The 20,437-nt window shown below is 41.8% G+C and overlaps 1 protein-coding gene across 1 annotated transcript in view; it reads right to left on the bottom strand.

Annotated features, from left to right (window-relative positions):
• Nucleotides 1–20,437, bottom strand: part of NEK11 (NIMA related kinase 11) — a 378,537-nt gene that overhangs the window by 23,682 nt on the left and 334,418 nt on the right. The window contains exons 14-15 of the mRNA XM_089652057.1: nucleotides 16,183–16,243; nucleotides 9,907–10,003 (exon numbers count right to left, since the gene is read on the bottom strand). Coding sequence (XP_089508183.1) covers nucleotides 9,907–10,003; nucleotides 16,183–16,243 — 158 coding nt within the window. The remainder of the gene's footprint in view (nucleotides 1–9,906; nucleotides 10,004–16,182; nucleotides 16,244–20,437) is intronic.

A 20,437-nucleotide genomic window follows, 5' to 3' on the forward strand; every position in this document is an offset into this window, starting at 1 on the left:
CGGACTGACCATTTGGAAACTCGGGCACTACCCGAGGGCCCGGGGTCAGTAGGGGGCCCCATGAGATGCCCCTGGTACCTTTTTCATAGGCTTTTTTGAGTTTGGGCAAGGACACAGGGGCCCCATTATCCCCTATTGCCCGGGGGACCCATGAGTTGTCAGTCCGCCCCTGATTATTACTCATCAATACGTGCAATTAGGTTACACATACTTAAATTAAAGCCCATCACACAGTCTATATAAGGTACCAACACATGTTAGAAAAATCATCACAAAGGCTTTTAAATATGTCACCTGAAAGTTGAAGTATAACTAAAGGCAAAACTTTTTTTTAGTTTTGGATAGAGAGAGATTATAACACCTGTCTGGCTTTATTGCGCTCATTAGGGAGATTCTCCCTCTCTATTTGTCCTGTTTACAGAGTACAGGAAAACCCCAAATTTTAGGTTGACACCAGACAAATAATACAGGGGAAATCTTCCAATGGGAACAGTAGTTCTTCTTCTTCTTCTTACTATTATTATTATTATAGGTACTTATATAGCGCCATCAGTTTACACAGCGCTTTACATATATATATTGTACATTCACATCAGTCCCTAACGCTCAAGGGGCATACAATCTAAGGTCCCTAACTCACATTCATACATACACATACTAGGGCCAATTTAGATAGGAGCTAATTAACCGACCAGCATGTCTTTGTAGTGTGAGAGGAAACCGGAGTACCCGGAGGAAACCCACGCAGGCACAGGGAGAACATGCAAACTCCAGGCAGGTGGTGCTGTGGTTGCAATTCGAATTAACAAACCTAGTACTGCCAGGCAGAAGTGCTAACTATTTATCCCCTGTGCTGCCCTATGACCCCGGTGATACCCCAGAATTCCCTCACATTGAAGGGACTTTCTCTCACTTGATGTTTTAGCTATGTGTGAGGAAGTGAAGGAAAATCTCCCCTATGGGACACAAATAACCCTCCCTTACTCTATCCAAAAAAAAAATAGCTTTTAGTTATACTTTAAGCTTGTCATACTCACCACAGATGCATTTGACATCTGTCAGCTCACTCACTGGCGCCAACATCTTCACCTGGTTTTCTTCCAGGTTTGGCATCTTGGCCATCTTGATTTGCTGACTTTGTATGATGTAACTCATGCACTGGCCCACAGGACTTAATTCAACCCAGCTCCAAGACATGCCGAGATTGTACACTGAGTCTCACATGCACTGCTCACTGTATATTGTACATTAACTGTAGTTTGCAAGTTGGCAGGTAAGAAGCATTTTTTTTGCAGCAGAGACAATGGGGGAGATTTACTAAAACTGGAGCACTCAGAATCTGGTGCAGCTGTGCATGATAGTCAATCGGCTTATAACTTTAGCTTGTTCAATTAAGCTTTGTTAATAAATACTGGAAGCCGATTGGTTTCTATGCAGAGCTGCACCAGATTTTGCAACCTCCTATTTTAGTAAATCTCCTCCACAGTATTTCTTTTTACAATAAAAAGCCATCCTGGTAAAAATTTTTAGATTATATTTTGTTTTTGTGCACTAACATTACATCAATTTTCTTCATTTGGATACCATAGATTTCATAATTATTTGCGCAAACATTGCAGAACAAAGAAAATCGGGACAATCGTCTTTTTATTCTGTAGTTCCTCTGAAAATATGTAGTTTGGATGATCTTTAGTGAACTTTCAGGCCCATAATGTGAATTTTAGCATATGTGTGAAAAATGGAACTTTGGCCTAGCAGTGAAAGCGTAACAAACAAAACCCAAATCCTCTTGTTGCTCTTTTATGCCCCAAATCTAACACTTTGCATTAGCTTCAAGAATGAACTGAAAAGTGGGTTTTGAAATAGAGTGCCTATAAAAATTGGTTTGGAATATATTTCCATTGAAGCCCTACAGAAACAAAAGAGAAAAAGAAGAAAGCTTGACATCTCCTGGTTTGTCTGCTTTTTATACGTTTTCAGTCACTCTGCCAGAATACAAAAAGTAATTAAAATATACTGAATACCAAGGCCTTGGTGACATGATAACAACCTGACTAAGATTAACAAAGAATGAAACAGCAGGTCATTATTACAATAATAAGATGAAACACCAAAACTGCATTAGTTCTGCTACTGTGGGTTTGATATCAAACCTGCTCTATTCATATTTAGAAATGCTGCTCATCATCGACAAAAGAATGGCAAACAAAGCATAGGAGCCGCATTGGAGACATTCTTTGGCTGCCACTGCTGATTCCTGCATCTAAAAGCTCTAGCTTCCTGGCTATCAAATTCATCCCTCCTTCTGAATTATAGACCCAGAACAAGCATGAAGACCAAAAGTTCAGACTGTACTTTGATGTCACTTGATGCATGCTTGTTCCATAACAGTGACTCAAAATACTGAAGCCAGCGAAAGCCAGGCAGCTAACATTTTCAGAAAGTGGTAGCAATGGTTGTCATTAGGGTTCTACCGACACCGATACAATTACTCATACTTGTGAAAATACTCTGATACCTGAAACCGATATCTTGAATGGGCTCAAATCACACGGAAAAGAATCGCATGTGGTTTGAACAGGAAAGCAGTGCAATTCCTGTCTGAATCACATGCGAGTGGTGAGCGATTTGCAGTTCGATTTGAGCCAATCATTTTGTATGGGCTCAGATTGCACTACAAACGTATCAGTAATTGGTATTGGCGAGTACTTGAGCACAAGTATCGGTACTTGTACTCACCGACAGAAAAATGGTATTGGTGCAACCCTAGTTGTCATATTTACCTTAGTACAGGATGCCTTTACTTTGGCATTTACAAAAAGTGTGAATTGAAGTTAGGAAAGTTGAATTAAACATGTTTGCATGCCACACGCAGTTTTTAAAGGAAAGTTGCAGTTGTCCTTTAAAGTATATCTAAACCCAAGAGCAAAATATATATATTGCAGCTTGCCAGTCTTTAGATGTTGTGCCCGCATTAGTTTTCCTTTTTTTTCCTTCCTACAAGTACAGAAAAATACTTGCTGATCTTGCCAGGAAAAACATATAATGTTCTGTAGTCAACTGAAATCTCAAAAAATTTTATCAGCTTTGCCAGCTATCTTCTGTGAACTACAACCCCCTTAAGGAGATGAGAAGAGAGGTGTTTCTAGTCCAAATAAGGTGAGTAGCCTAGGGTGGCAATGTTGCTCCTTTACAAGTGAGCATTGTCAGTTAAGGACACAAAGTGTGTTATCCACTGGACCACTAGGTGAAAACAAAGGGAAAAAAGCCCCCAAAAAAACACTATTGTAGCCAGGCCATGAAAGTGCAGGTAATCTGCAATATATCCCATTATTACAGGAGAGTTTTGATGCACTTTTTTATACAGGTAGAAAATGCCTAAATGCACCAGGTATCCGCATCCCAGCCAGAATGACATGAGGAAAAATGGGGACCAGGATCCCAAAACATCATTCATAAAATATATACTGTAAGAAAAAACATGAAGTGTATATATAGCCTGTCAGGGGTGGACTGACAACTCATGGGGCCCCCAGGCAATAGGGGATAATGGGGCCCCTGTGTCCTTGCCCAAACTCAAAAAAGCCTATGAAAAAGGTACCAGGGGCATCTCATGGGGCCCCTACTGACCCCAGGCCCAAATTTCCAAATGGTCAGTCCGCCCCTGTGCCTGTGATATAATGGGTCTTCCATAGGTAAAATTTGGGAAGAATAACTAATATTCTTTAAATCAGCATTAGAGATGGGTCCTTGGGAAGTACACTGGCAGGTGCTACCTCTACGGCTATGCCAACAGCCAGAACTGGATACATGCATGGAATTATATGTGACACAATGAAATATAGAAATAATAAACAAATAATAAGCCAAGGATATTATTATATTCAAGAACAATATACATCTACTTAATGCAGCCTGTACCCAACATAACTGCAAAGATATGACTATATTTCTAGGAGTCATTGCAGTCTAATAGTCCAAAACTAACAAGTGTCTCTCATTCATTGTCCTTAACATTTATTGTTTTTCAGAAACAATCCATTCATTTGCATGCTGCTTGTTACTTTTAGTTACCCAAACAACACTTCAGGGCAGAGAAATAAGCAGAAGCAATTCTAATCTGAAATATGTGCTATGATATAATTACATTATCTTAGTAAACTGGGATATTGTTCTACATCGTCGTGCTCCAGACTGAAACGAGAAAATGTAATAATATGCTTGTTTAAGTCACAAGTCTGTTGAATTAATTATGACTTTGTCTTTGTCATGAAAGAAAGATGCAGCCTTGGGTCACTGTGTGAGAAGGAAAAGTCCATATCATTTTAATAGAAGAAGTTCACATACAAAATGTGGGTCATTTGTGGGCATGGGGCAGCACTTAATTTGGAAACAAATGGCCATGTTGCAGCTGCTAGTATCAATTTGATGAAGCTGCTGCAAATCAGATAATGCTATAGCTAGAGGGAAGACAGTGGAGTGGAGATTAAACAAGCTTGAACTTAGATCACTACAGGAAAGGGAAATATCATAAGAAATAAATATTGCATTTGTATGCATGATGACATTTTTCATACACTTGTCAAGCATCTGGTCAATTAGAACATTTTAGATCTTGTTTGGGTTTAATCATCCACTGTATAGGAAGGAAATAATTAATTTACCATAAGTCTGGATATTTTTTTTTTATTAATTTTTTTTTTTTTTTTTTTAAAGAAGATTTATTAGGTTTTAACATAGTACAACCACAAATAAATGATGATACAGTTATGACACCCTTGTTACAACAAATCTGGTTTAGGATATAATATTGTAGCAAATAAACGCAACAGGACTTTAGTGCAAAGTTAGGAAGTAGGAAAAGACATAGATGCAATGCTAAGGTATACCTGTTGTATTGACAAGTAATAAGGAAAATAGATATGAAAAGGTGGAAGGTGAGAAGTTTGCATGGTGTGCATACCGGAAGTAATCTGGCGAGGATCTGATTTGCCAGTGGATGGTGTTGAACAATGGGGATGTACATAGATGTCAGCAGTGTCCCACCAGTATCGTGTTCAAAACACAGCCCAAAAAAGAATATCTAGAAATGAATGGTGGGAGTACATGGTAGTGTTAGTGGTAGAAAGAGGTTAAGAAACCAAAGAGGGATGAATAGAAGAGGAGGGGGGAGTCGGCAAAAAATGAAGTAATCAGCGGCGGTGAGATTATTATGATATGATAAGAAGATGGTATGTCAACTAGAGTCAGGAAATACACAGAAATAGAATTAGAGAAGATTTTACTGGAAGGTGTGGAAATAATATAGAAAAATAGAGAGATAGGTATGAGACCACGAGAGCGAGGTAGAAAAGTCTGGATATTAAATGAACAAGACAGAAAATCCAGCTGTGGGACGAAGCAACGGTCAATCTACATTCTCTTGGGCAATTCAAACAATTGACTAGGTGCTGATTGTCAGGATCTGTTAAAGTTATCCAAGACCTTTTAATGCTTAAAGTAGAGCTCCAAGCAAAAATTTTAAACACAGGTACTTGATTTTATGCATCACATAAACTCACCAGCCACTTTATTAGGTACACCTGTTCAATTGCTTGGTAACGCAAATTGCTAATCAGCCAATCACATGGCAGCAACTCCAAGCATTTAGGCATGTAGATGTGGGGAAGGCGACTTGCTGAAGTTCAAACCGAGCATCAGAATGGGGGAAAAAAAAGGATTTAAGTGACTTTGAATGTGGCATGGTTGTTGGTGCCAAATGGGCTGGTCATAATATTTCAAAAACTGCTGATCTACTTGGATTTTCACACACAACCATCTCTACAGAGAATGGTCCGAAAAAGAGAAAATATCGAGTGAGCGTCAGTTGTGTGGATAAAAGTGCCTTGTACAGTAAGCTAAAAACATATCCTTAAATGTACTCTTAAGTCTCTATGGCATGTTGTACCTGATATGTGCAGTACAATATGCAGTTTATGAACATGTAGCTACCCCCTAAGGAGTCGTTGAATTTTGGGTCCCCCTTATTCCTGCACAGCCAGGCAACACACATTTTTCAAACTTTATTTCAGAGTCAGTCACCAGTCCACGGGCTTGTTTTGTTGTTTTATTTATGGGAAACAACTTGGATAGGGTTTAGTGGTATATGGGATGCCCAACGTGATTAGCAGAACACAAACTTTGAGGACAACTTCCTATTTTCTGTACAAAAAAAGAAGGATGGTTTCTGGACTCTACTCCCTCCGGACTAGCATCAGTCTCTTAATGGATCAGTTACCACGTCTCTTTAAGGAGCACTAAGTCCCCTTGGATGAATCTCTTCAGACTTCATGTGGAAACTACCCACCCACCTGGCTGCCTTGAAGAGTATCCCAGAGCAAGGGATTCCAGAACACTCCTTAGCACTGTCCCAGGGAAAACTTGCTGGGTATTGCATCTGGCTGCCCTCTCCGTTGTAGGCCCTGGGAGTGTAGATGTACTCACACTGTCACTTGTGTTCAGTAGCTGTGTATAAAACTGCTTTGATGATTTTTGCTGGGCTAGTCTTCCATCAGGCTAGCAGGTTGTCCTTATCTAATAGACTGCGGTTTAGTGGAGCTTCCTCTTTCAGCTTCATTTCTTTCAGCCTCCAGCCTAGAGGCAGAGCCCTCTTCCCTGGGGCCCCCTCCAAGGCCACACAACAGCAACTCAACAATCCATCTTCCACCCAACTCCCACTGCTGGCCAGGCTTTCTCATATTTAAGGACTGATCTAGCCACCTTGCCAGGCCTCCTGCCTGGGGATTGCCTAGATTCCCCTAAGTATGCAGATCCTGCCTCTTTACCCCTCTAGTTTCTAGAAGTTTCCATGAACCTCCAGAACCTGTCAGAAATGGACTCGCCAATGGTGGTAGGGCTCACCTGCCTTGTGGGCTGCAGTACCAGGGCTGGACAGCGGGTGCTCTCGGCAGCCAGAAGCTCACTCCTGCAATCAAGCCATCACCTGAGGCTGATTGCAGGAGGTGTATTTAAGGAATGGCCAGGCCTGCAGTCAGGGCCTTGGTGTATTGTTCCCATGAGCCCCTGTACCTGCATCCTGTCTGCTTCCTGCCTGATCCTGACTCTGCTTGATCCTGACTCTGCTTGAACTCTGCCTGCACCGACCTCGGCTACTCCTGACCAATCTTCTGCCTACTCCTTGTACCTTGTCTGCCGTTTGCTACCGACCCGGCCCATCTGACTACGTTGTGCTCCATATTTATATATATATATATATATATATATATATATATATATATATATATCAGTTAAGGTTTGGGTTTGTTGTACCTTGTTGTACGTATTTGTGTTAGTTTTGGGTTTGGTTTGTTGCACTGCATTTATGTCTGTGTTGCCTTAATAAATTGTATTGTTTTACACGCTATACCTCAAGTCTGTGTTTCCCTGTGTCGGTCCACACACCTCTGGTCATACCCGGAGCCCTGACATTACACCAAGGCCAGTCCTGACCAGAAGTGGCTGCACAGGAAAGCCATCTTGGCTTGTTGTTGGGAAGGATGCATCCTGAGGAGGTTGTGTATTTGTATCTGCTAGTCTTAGATGACAGAGATTATGCCTATCAGACTCTGAAGGAGTATGCCAGGAATCAGCTGCTAGAATGCATACGGATCGCTCATTTCGTAGTAGATCAGGGCACGGAGTTCTCTTAGGTGCAACCACTGATTTAGGCTTGTGCGGAGTTGGCTTCATCTAATACCCCTGAAAGCAGGGATGACTTTTTGCCGCCGTTTAGTGCAGACCAAGTAGAGTCACTGGTATGGTTATTGGAGGATGATCCGGATTGCTTCTTGGTGCATTATTCAGCATGTTCACAACAGGTGCTAGTGGATTGTATAAACGCAGTGCAGTCTTTGGTCAGACAGGCTTTGTGTAAGCTGAGCTTTGTTCAACCAGTACTACAGACATGGTCAGATTTGTTACTCCCAGCCTCAGTCAGCTTGCAACAACCCAGTCCTGCTTCTAATCATTCCTCTGCTCAAAGCTCTCTTCCTCCATTTCCCATAGCACCCCCAGTGACAGCCCAGTATACCCTGCTATCTACCACATGTCAGTACCCTGTTCCCACTCGCTGCACCTATCCTGCCTTTAACCCTGTAAAGAAGTCATCTGTAGAAGCTGCTCCCTCCATTTACAGACCTGCGTTTACTTACAGTGCTCCAGTAACTAAAACCAAGAAGAAGCAAAAATTCTTTCCAACCAGTACCATCCTGCCAGTATCCAAACCAGTCAGCCTGCGGTCTGAGAACCCGCCTTCTGTTCTCCAGCCTGGTGCCCCGGTGCCCGCTGTTCAGCCTGATGCCTGGATGCCTGATGACCCAGTGTATGCTACCCAGCCTGATGATCCTATCCGGCCTGATGACTCGATCCAGCCTGATGACCTGATCCAGCCTGGTCACCTGATCCAGCCTGGCGCCCCGGTGCCCGCGGTCCAGCCTGACGCCCCGGTGCCCACGGTCCAGCCTGATGCCCCAGTGCATGCGGTCCAGCCTGACGCCCCGGTGCCCGCTGCCTTGTCTGTGCTCTCTGATGACTCGGTGCCCGCTGTTGTGCCAGATGACCCGGTGCCTGCTGTTGTGCCAGATGACCCGGTGCCCGCTGTCGTGTCAGGTGACTCTGTGCCCGCTGTCGAGCTTGGTGACTCTGTGCCCGCTGTCAAGCTTGGTGACTCGGTGCCCACTGTCAAGCTTGGTGACTTGGTGCCCGCTGTCGAGCCAGATGACTCGGTGCCCGCTGTCGTGCCAGGTGACCCGGTGCCCGCTGTCGTGCCAGGTGACCCGGTGCCCGCTGTCGAGCTTGGTGACTCGGTGCCCGCTGTCGAGCTTGGTGACTCGGTGCCCACTGTCGTGCCAGATGACTCGGTGCCCGCTGTCGTGCCAGATGACCCGGTGCCCGCTGTCGAGCTTGATGCCTCAGTGCCCGCTGCCTCGCCTGATGGCCCGGTGCCCGCTGCCTCTCCTGATGGCCCGGTGCCCGCTGCTCCGTTTGATGGCCCGGTGCACGCTGCCTCGCCTGATGGCCCGGTGCCCGCTGCTCCGCCCGACGTGCCTCTGCCCGCTGCCCAGCCCGACGTGCCTCTGCCCGCTGCCCAGCCCGACGTGCCTCTGCCTGCTGCCCAGCCTGTTGTGCCATTACGGACTGTTTGGAGCGTCCTGAGGCCGCTCCTTGTGGGGGGATCACCTGAGGCTGATTGCAGGAGGTGTATTTATAGAATGCATGAAGGTAAAAAATCATCATCCTTTACAACCACTACAGTATACTACAGTATACCCAGCAGACTATTTTTCACACTTCTATCAAACAGTATTGTTTTTTTGTACATGATTATGAATATACTGTTAGTACTTACTGTGTTCATTTTAGTGTTCTTCAATTGCCTATACCAGACTCATTATATTTCACTTAAAATAAAAAACATTTTTGAAATATAAAATAAGGATCCATATACTGATGTGTCAGCTTTGTGGATTGAGTCTAGGTTTTGATGCACATGGAATATATTAAACTGATTTCAACTGAAGATTAATTTGGGATTTGATCTCAATATCTAAGATTCAGCCATCCACTCATCAAAATCAGGATAGTTTGAGAATTATACAGTATATTTAATAATTACAATATCACATACTAGCTAGTGAAATACTATGAATGGTCTTCGTATATTTATAAAAAATCATCTATTTTATAACATAATGGAGTATAATTCTAGCCTCTTAACACATAAAACACACTGTAACAGAGTAAAAGAGGCATTGAAAAAAATATTGCATAGATATAGTATCTCACTTGCAGTTATGGGAATATTTAGGTCTTTCAGTAGTACAGATCACTGCATTGTGTTTCAAATAATAAAATGGTTAGAGCACTTACTCTCTCATGCGCTTCAACTTAGTCTTTGCCATAATGTCATTGATAGCATTTGATGTCGGGGGAATTGGTGGAGACATTTTGGTGGCAGTCTGAGTATCTGCAGATCAATGCAGAGAGAGACAATGTAATTCACTGTTCAATTTAATGGCAACATGGAACATTGGAAACAGAAAGTGTAATGTGAAATTGCCTTGTTAGAAGCCAGTTATTTAAAACAAATTGGTAACAATGTGTGATAAGCTTAGAAGGTAAAAATCAGTGGAATTCCACTAGTAAGCATGACAACATAAAAATGTTCAGTGTAAGTACAAGGGGTTTAATTACACACACACAGTACATGTAGTGTGTAGCATGCTAAGCGACTGCAAAGTAAATCGATATTGCCTAGACAGAACTAAAACTCTTAATACAGACCAGTTTTACATATACCGGTGAAACTCGAAAAATTAGAATATTGTGCAAAAGTTCATTTATTTCAGTAATGCAACATAAAAGGTGAAACTAATATATGAGATAGACTCATAACATGCAAAGCAAGATAGTTCAAGCTGTGATTTGTCAGTTGTGATGATTATGGCTTACAGCTCATGAAAACCCCAAATCCACAATCTCAGAAAATTAGAATATTACATGCAATCAATAAAACAAGGATTGTACATAGAACAATATCGGACCTCTGAAAAGTATAAGCATGCATATGTACTCAGTACTTGGTTTGGGCCCCTTTTGCAGCAATTACTGCCTCAATGCGGCGTGGCATGGAAGCTATCAGCCTGTGGCACTGCTGAGGTGTTATGGAAGACCAGGATGCTTCAATAGTGGCCTTCAGCTCTTCTGCATTGTTCAGTCTCATGTCTCTCATCTTTCTCTTGACAATGCCCCATAGATTCTCTATGGTGTTCACTTCAGGCGAGTTTGCTGGACAATCAAGCACAGTAAAACCACGGTCATTGAACCAGGTTTTGGTGCTTTTGGCAGGGTGGGCAGGTGCCAGCTCCTGCTGGAAAATGAAGACAGCATTCCCATAAAGCTCGTCTGCGGAAGGAAGCATAAAGTGCTCCAAAATCTCCTGGTAGACGGCTGCATTGACCCTGGACTTAATGAAGCACAGTGGACCAACACCAGCCGATGACATGGCTCCCCAAATCAACACAGACTGTGGAAACTTCACACTGGACTTCAAGCATCTTGCAGTGTGTGCCTCTCCATTCTTCCTCCATACTCTGGGTCCTTGGTTTCCAAATGAGATGCAAAAGTTGCTCTCATCAGAAAAGAGGACTTTGGACCACTGAGCAACAGACCAGGTCTGTTTTTCTTTAGCCCGGGTAAGACGCTTCTGATGTTGTTTGTTGTTCAGGAGCGGCTTGACAAGAGGAATACGACAGTTGAAGCCCATGTCCAGGATCCGTATGTGTGTGGTGGCTCTTGATGCACAGCCTCAGTCCACTCCTTGTGAAATTCCCCAACACTTTTGAATGGCCTTTTCCTGACAATCCTCTCCAGGCTGCGGTCATCCCTGCTGCTTGTGCATCTTTTTCTTCCACACTTTTCCCTTCCACATAACTTTCTATTAATGTGCTTTGATACAGCACTTTGGGAACATCCAACTTCTTTTGCAATTACCTTTTGAGGCTTTCCCTCCTTATGGAGGGTGTCAATGATAGTTTTCTGCACAACTGTCAGGTCAGCAGTCTTTCCCATGATTGTGATTCCTACTGAACCAGACTGAGAGACCATTTAAAGGCTCAGGAACCCTTTGCAGGTGTTATGGCTTAATTAGCTGATTAGAGTGTGACACTTTGAGCCTAAAATATTGCACCTTTTCACAATATTCTAATTTTCTGAGATTGTGGATTTGGAGTTTTCATGAGCTGTAAGCCATAATCATCACAATTATGACAAATCACGGCTTGAACTATCTTCCTTTGCATGTAATGAGTCTATCTCATATATTAGTTTCACCTTTTAAGTTGCATTACTGAAATAAATGAACTTTTGCACGATATTATAATTTTTTGAGTTTCACCTGTACATAAATAAATAAATATGTACTCTCATGATCATATTCACAAGCAATTAAAGAAATTAGGAGGTATTTTGGTAATTTTTTATGAGATAGTAAAAATTTGGAATTTATCTTTATTGCATGTTTATTAAAAAAGGTATGAGCAATCAGCACCATGGCTAAAACAAAGTAAGAAGAACACCAGGAATCTTCTCTTACTGGATACAAAAGTAACACTTCAGGGATAAAAATAAACAGACAGGATGAATAAAGGTATTACATACAAATTCTTTCTTCTATGTTGATAGAAAAAAAAAAATACTTGAGATGCCCTTGTATTGCAATAGAATAAAAAATGTAATGCTTACATACTAATATGGGTTGTGTATCACCCCAAAGAAAAACAGCTGCTGTCAGGTATAAAATACAACACCTAGATATACCTGCAGCAGCCTTTTGTCAGTACAAGTGAATCCTGAAAAGCTCCAACATTTCATGATAGTGTCAAAGCCTGCCCACCCCATCTTGCCCCATGCTCATAGTGATGGGCCAATAGGAATGTTTCGAAAGCAGGAATACACGGCCAAGTTATGACAGTGGAGCTGCTGTATTGCTCCTCTGCAAATCAGCACATGTTCAGTGCACTCTCCCACCCTTGGTACTGCTGTGAAAGGAGGAGGATAAGCACCCTGCACATGTGCTAATTTGTGAACAGGGGAGAGTGCACGGTGCAAATGCAGGTTTGTGGACAAGCAACATAGTTGCTCTACGCTTTTTCCTTTGATGGTAGAGGTGCACTCAGTGCACTACCTGCCCTAACTTATACAGTAAAGGAAATAAGTATTTGATCCACTGCTGATTTTGAATGTTTGCCCACTCACAAAGAAATGCATGTCTAACAAATTATGCACTGATTTGCTTGTTCATGATGGAAATAAGTATTTGATCCCCTATCATTCAGCAGGATTTTTGGCTACCAGGTGTCTTTCATACAAGTAACAAGCTGAGATTAGAAGCAGTCTCTTAAAGGGAGTGCTGCTAATCTCATTTTGTTACCTGTATAAAAGACACAAGTCCACAGAAGCAATCAAACAATCAGATTCCAAACTCTCCACCATGGCAAAGACCAAAAAGCTGTCCAAGGATGTCAGGGACAAGATTGTAGACCTACACAAGGCTGGACTGGGCTACCAAACTATCGCCAAGCAGCTTGGTGGGAAGGTAACAACAGTTGCTGCAATCATTCGCAAATGGACGAAACACAAAACAACTGTCAGTCTCCCTAGGTCTGATGCACCATGCAAGATCTCACCTCATGGAGTGCCAATGATCATAAGAACAGTGAGGAATCATCCCAGAACTACATGTGAGGATCTCGTCAATGATCTCCAGGCAGCTGGGACCACAGTCACCAAGAAAACATTTGGTAACACACTACGCTGACAAGGATTGAAATCCTGCAGTGCCACAAGGTTCCTCTGCTCAAGAAAGCACATGTCCAGGCCCGTCTCAAGTTTGCCACGGAACATCTGAATGATGCAGAGGAGGACTGGTTGAAAGTGTTGTGGTCAGATGAAACCAAAATCGAGCTCTTTGGCATCAACTCAACTCGCCATGTTTGGAGGAGGAGGAATGCTGCCTATGACCCCAAGAACACCATCCCAACTGTCAAACATGGTGGTGGAAACATTCTGCTTTGGGGGTGCTTTTCTGCTAAGGGGACAGGACAACTGCACCGCATCAAAAGGACAATGGACGAGGCAATGTACCATCAAATCTTGGGTGAGAACCTTCTTCCTTCAGCCAGGGCATTGAAAATAGGTCGTGGATGGGTGTTCCAGCATGACAGTGACCCAAAACACACGGCCAGGGCAAAAAAACAAGTGGCTCAAGAAGAAGCACATTAAGGTCCTGGCCAGTCTCCAGATCTTGATCCGATTGAAAATCTGTGGAGGGAGCTGAAAGTTTGAGTTGCCAAATGTCAGCCACCAAACCTTAATGACTTGGAGAGGATCTGCCAAGAGAAGTGGGCCAAAATCCCTCCTGAGATGTGTGCAAACCTGGTGGCCAACTACAGGAAATGTCTGACCTCTGTGATTGCCAACAAGGGATTTGCCACCAAGTACTAAGTCATGTTTTGTGAAGGGGATCAAACACTTATTACCCTCATGAGCATGCAAATCAGTGCATAATTTGTTAGACATGCATTTCATTTGAATTTTTTGTTGCTATTCTGTCTCTCAATGTTACAATACACCTACCATTCGATTTTTAGACTGATCATTTCTTTGTGAGTGGGCAAAAACTCAAAATCAGCAAGGGATCAAATACTTATTTCCTTCACTGTATGCAGTGCCGTTCTCTGAGAATGCTACTTTTTCTAGCCAGGCTTTGTGGAAGCCACAATTAGCCTACAGGTTTCTAATTTCTCTACACCGCACAATGACTTTTAAATTACTGAGGCCCCTTGACTGGTTTTTAAATTTTATTATAAAGGTGTAATGACCCTTTAAGGGTACAAAGAATAAGAGAAAAATCTCGAGATGGGACTTTTAAATAGCCACCTATGACCACAGATATATTAGGACTTTAGAAGATTACTCCAAAATGCCTGTTTTAAAGGTATGGTTCAAAATTTCCATGATTAGTTTATAAGTATTCCATTATAGATTCAGTCTCATTTTCCATTTAATGCCTTCAGCACTTACCTTGGACTTTCCCTAGTAATTCCCTCCTTAACTAGATTTCTATTACATCATTAGGTGTGCAGCTGAAGAAAAATGTGTCTTCTGAAATAAATGTCTTTCTGAAATTTCTTTTGTTTTTCTGATTTAAAGTTGAACTCCGGGTATGGAAAAAATAATAATTTACTATACTAATAGCCCAACATTTAATTCTTTTTAAGCCCAGGAACCTTTATTTACTTACCTTCTATGCTGCCACCTTTATTTACTTACCTACTATGCTGAGCACCAATAGCTCCCCTTAAAGCAACACTAAACTCTCCCCACCCCAGCCTATGTTTTTTTCCCTTTTGCCTGTAGTGCTGTGTTCTCTTCCATACACATACTCACCCCCAAAGCGATTATATCGTGGTCCAACTGCAATCCACTGCTTGGGTACCATACAGAGTATCACACGCTGCTATCTTGGTCGTCTTTAGCTGGCTGCATCTTACGGAAAAAAATCTCATTTAACCACTTTCAGACCGGACACTTTTACCCCCTTCCTGACCAGGGCAATTTTCAGCTTTCAGCGCTATCACACTTTGAATGACAATTGCGCGGTCATGCAACACTGTACCCAAATTAATTTTTTACCATTTTTTTGACACAGATAAAGCTTTATTTTGGTGGTATTTATTCACCGCTGGGATTTTTATTTTTTTTGCTATGTAAATGAAAAAGTACAAAACGTTTTTTTTATAAAATTTTGCAAATAAATAATATTTCATCATAAATCTTTACCAAAACTTATTCCGTTATCTTTTTAGTAAAAAAAAAAAATCCAAATTAGTTTATAACCAAAAATTATAATTTTTAAACTTTTTTTTTACATTTTTATTTTATTTTTTTATATTATTATTTTTTATTTATTTATTTATTTTTTACATACTGTCACCCTAGCAGTACAGTGTCACCATGGTGACACTGTACTACTTGTGGGGGGTGATGATTTTTTTTTTTTTTTTTACACTGATTGCTTTTACACCCATATAGGATGTAAAAGCAATCATTTCTCTTTCTCTCTGTCTGCATTCTTGCACTCATTGAGAAGTACTGAGTGAGCTGTGATTGGTCACAGCTTGACACATGGTACAAGGCTGTTGTGAATAGTCTTGTACCATGTGACCTCTGTGATCATTCACAGATTTCACACGTAGTAAGCAATGATGTCACAAGTGACATCTTGCTTATTACTTTGCATGTGATCACTGATTGGCCCAGCAGTGATCACATGATCGGGACCTCGTACAGAGGTCCCGTCCGACGATCCGTGTTTCACTGTGTCCGGAGGACACAGCGGGCACCGGATCGCGGTGCTGCGCGCTCCCAGGGAGCGCGCACAAGCAGGGTGCAGGGAAGCCGTTTATAAACGGCCACCCGACCCTGCACTGCCACCCTCCGGCCGTTTATATGCAACGGCCGGTCAGAAAGTGGTTAAACAATATTAACTATGATAATTACAGTATTGGTAAATGTATAGTCAGCTATGTGTTTCGATATGTTGACACAAAATATGTTTTCCATCAGACTTATGGAGCAACTTACCTGTACAGCTGGAAGCCAGCACACTTTCCAATTTCAATATCATAGCATTGATATCGGTGTCCTGTTGATTACAAGAAAACAGCCACACTGATTAATCATTAGCAATGCATTACAGTACGAAGATAATACTTATTCTGGCAAGATCAATAGGTATGTTTTTCATTTATCAAACAAATCTAACAAGATACTTTCAATGGTATATTTATCAGACCAAAATGGATTACATTTCTTTGTTAGGATTTACATACTCTTTACAGGAGAAGTACAGCAAAAGCTTTGGCTGTACATCTCCTGTATGTCACAGGAGTGCAGTTCATTCTGCACTCCTGTGATCTGTTTTCACCTGACAGAGGGCTAAAGTTCTCTGTCAGCTGACGTCACTCAGCAAGTCCAGGCTGTGAAAAGATCCTGACCATATGGTCAAGATCCACCCAGAAGCCTGAACTGGTACTTGGCTCAGCCTTTCACCTGCACCGCTGGGAGGCTGAGCCAGCTACTCCCTCCCCTTCCCACCCTAACCATGCAATGAGAGCTGGAGGGGCAGAGCAGAGAGCCAGTGATTGACAGTCAAGGCTCTGCTCAGAGTGGAGGGGGAGAACTGAACAATCAGCAGTGTTTAATCGCTCAGTTCTCATTGCAGAGCCAGCGGGGGAAAGATTCAGCATCGGATCAATGCTGCATCCACCTAGGTGATTTTTTTTTTAAGTCCATACTTCTCTTAAGAAGACAAATGTTCTTTTCATAGAGAATTTGTATGTTATGAAATAGAAAATACACTAGATAATTTCTACTTTCATTGTCCCCTCTGAGAGGATAGACTCTGCATGTTTCAACACCATTGAGATTTGTTTCACACACATCTGTACCCCATTTTTTTCTCCCTGTCACATTCCTACAGAGTCCCATGTTTCCCAGACAGAAAGCATGAATATTTTCTTTGGTCTGTTTCTTTTACAAGATCTGACACTTAGAGGCTGAGTTACTAAAGACAAACAGGCTGTTCAATTTGCAGGGAAAGCTGCACATTGTAAAGGAATATGTCTCAGCGTTTAGTGAATTTGGTGAAGTTTCACTTTGAAAAGAATATCCTATTGCATGAAAGGGAAAGGCTTGCACATGACTGGATGGTGGACATCAGCAGAGCCTCACCTCATTCACTAAGCTCTAGGACAAACTCCCTTGCAGAATGCAACTTCCCTTGCAAAGTGAACATTCTATTTGCCTTTAGTAGATCAACCCCTAAGTTTCTGCTTCCATTTCATAATCCTCCATGCTGATCCACCAGCATTAGAATAACTGGTTTTGGGCTTATGTCCATGGGCAAATGCCCTTTGAATCCAGGTGCATTCTGCTTGCATTTTTGATAAGTTTGAGACACTTCTGAGATCATTAATAGTTCATTGATAGGTGCATGTTTGCTACAGATGGCATCCCTCTGACTTCTAAGAATCATTGAACCACTAAACTGAAGCAGTTTCCGATATCTGCTCATCAATTTAGGCACTTACCCTAACTGGAAGGTACTTCTTGATCTTAGAGACCACTGTCTAAGTACAAGTTGCTCAGAGTGCTTTCCTGCCCCCTGCAGTCTCATATCTAAATAACCTGAAAGGAGATGGAGGTGGTGGTGGGGAGATCCTTCTATAGTTAATGGCAATTCCCTATGTAGCACCTTCCTAGATAGGTGCTAGGATTTGTAAAGTTAGGTTAAGTAAAACTGTACACATAAACATATAAACATAGGGGTCTAGTGCTGTTTATGTGTACTTCACACATTCTAGCTAGAGTGTGATAGGTATCAGCAGCAGTCCTCACCGTTGCACAGTACCAATCTATACAATAAATATAACTGTATTTCTCTGCTTAACAGAGAGACTGTTAGGAAAATCTAGTTGGGCTCTCTGCTTAACAGAATGCTGTCATGGATTAGTCAGCTCTGCTCATGATGCTCTGGTGCTGCTGAATTTGCCTTAAATTCTGCCCGTCTTCAGGAAGCTATGAGATCTTTCCAGAACCTGGGAGGGAACTAGGCAAATGAACAACATGAAAATGGATACAGTCCTGGCCAATTGCAGGGGAGGGAAGTCCCATTGCATGCTGGGAGTGGTATTTATGTTCTGTGAGCACATAGGTTCAGTGTCTTTCCCGGGAGAGGATTGAACCAAGCCAGCCTTGAGGCAGGCTTGCCTCACCTTGCACTGGCTGCCATGCGGACTCAGGTAGCTTGACCTGAGGGCCTGAATTCAGAGAAAGTGACCCTGGTTCTACAGTAAGCTGACTGAGGGGAGCTGTCTGCCAAAGCTTTGTCTGGTAACACTGTTACAAGGTTTCGCTTGGAAGATTGGAAGGAGGCAACCATTTTATCCTTGGGCTTTGTGAGTACAGACATTGGGGAATCTGGGGACTCTGTGTGCTTGCTACACCCCTGGTGTTTGATAGTCAGCGTGGGTCTGAAAAGGAAAGGGAACACTGGCTAGCGTTCTGAAGAGCTTGTCCAATTGTTGCTACTGCAAAGGACTTTGCTCACCTATGTTACCTTTGGGCTGATACTGGCTTGTACCTGAGGAGATCAGCCCTATAACTACTAAAACTGAAAAAGGGACTTTGCTCACCCCTAAACTACTTGTTGCTACAAACTAAAGAGAAGTCCACTATCTGTTTTTAGCCAGGACTTCAATAGTGCTCAACTAAGAGATCAGTTAGATGTCCTCAGTGTAAATAGTTCTAATTTTGGACTATCCTACTGAATTCCCTATCCTTATCCCCAGTTCTACAATACAACTCCAAAAAACAAACATCCCCTAGACTGACCATTAAAGACAATGAGCAAAAGAGTGTGTATACCTGGCTGTGGAAAATACCTTGTACCTGGCTGTGAGACAAAGAAGGGGAAACCTGGACAAAAAAAAAACCCTTACGAGGGTTGTGCTACACCTACAATGCCTAAGCATACATTTCTCCATTTTTCATATGTACTACTTTACAAAATCATAATGATGCACATTATCCCAAAGCATACAGCTATGACATGGATGAAACAGTTCAGGTTATTGTTCCAAAATCATATTTTACTAATAGAATTACATAAAGGAGAGAATTGTTGGGCTAAAATGTTAAAAGTAAGTAACTTAGCAATCATCTTTCATTGGTACTACAGATTACTATTCTTTCCATGCCATCACTACACTTTGCACTACCTTATTAAAGAGTATTTCCAGCATATATTGAATTTCCCTTTCCATATGGTGAAGTTCCCCCTTGGCCTTTCTCCTCTTCTTGGACACATAGCTGCATTTACAGATGTTACTTGTAGCATTATTTGTTTGCATTATAACTATTGGTCAAAATCAACTTTTCTAAACAGCAATGGAAAGGTATCTGTGGAAGGTGCAGACCTCTTGACATTAGTATACGGCAGGGAAATTACATGGCTGAAGAAAACATCATTATCCAAAATAACACATGTGCATTGAGCCTCTTAACTTATAGGGCTTGCAGACAGGAAACGTTATTGAGATTGACCAACTGTATTTTTTCCAAATACATAAATATATAAATACTGTATACAAATAGCATAACAACAATGAAACGTTAACAAAGTTAAATAAAACAGCAAATGGCTATTCATGCATTATTTAGTGAAATGTGCTGTATGGAGGACTCTCTCTAACTCACTCAAGCACCAAACTGACAGCTTATCAATATCCTGCTGTGATGTTACAGACAATGCATCACTTAACAGACATGTACGAGATAATCAACACAAGGAACTAAGGAAGCACATAGGAAGGAATGGTTAGTACTAGATCATTTCCTAATGTTTCATTATGCTTGGTCTGGTCAAATAGTAAAGCTTTTACCATTGCATTAGTTTTCTGCATCTGAAAATAAGTAATGACTATAAAGTAATACTTTTATCAACTGATACTATATGCTGGTGCAGATCTGCTCAATTTGGGGGATACGTTCTCTGTATTTCCACTGCTTTGTTTGATTTTGTTTTAATGTTTTGATGTTGCTAAATGTCACACAGAAAGCATATCATAAGTATGACTCATGCATGGCATACTAAATGTACCTGAAAGCTCATTGAATTGGCCATCGACACAAGCCCACGGTCTTTTACTACAGCGCATGCACAGTATTGTCAGTATGTCAGTAAATATGTCAGCAATAGTCAATGCATACATGGTGGCAATCATGAAAAGTTGCTCGCTACCACGCACACATTAATTATTACTGATATACTGCTGAT

The sequence above is a fragment of the Staurois parvus genome, unplaced genomic scaffold (genome assembly GCF_062004578.1).
Source record: "Staurois parvus isolate SC_StPar_1 unplaced genomic scaffold, SC_StPar_1.0 ptg000670l, whole genome shotgun sequence".
Taxonomy (NCBI): domain Eukaryota; kingdom Metazoa; phylum Chordata; class Amphibia; order Anura; family Ranidae; genus Staurois; species Staurois parvus.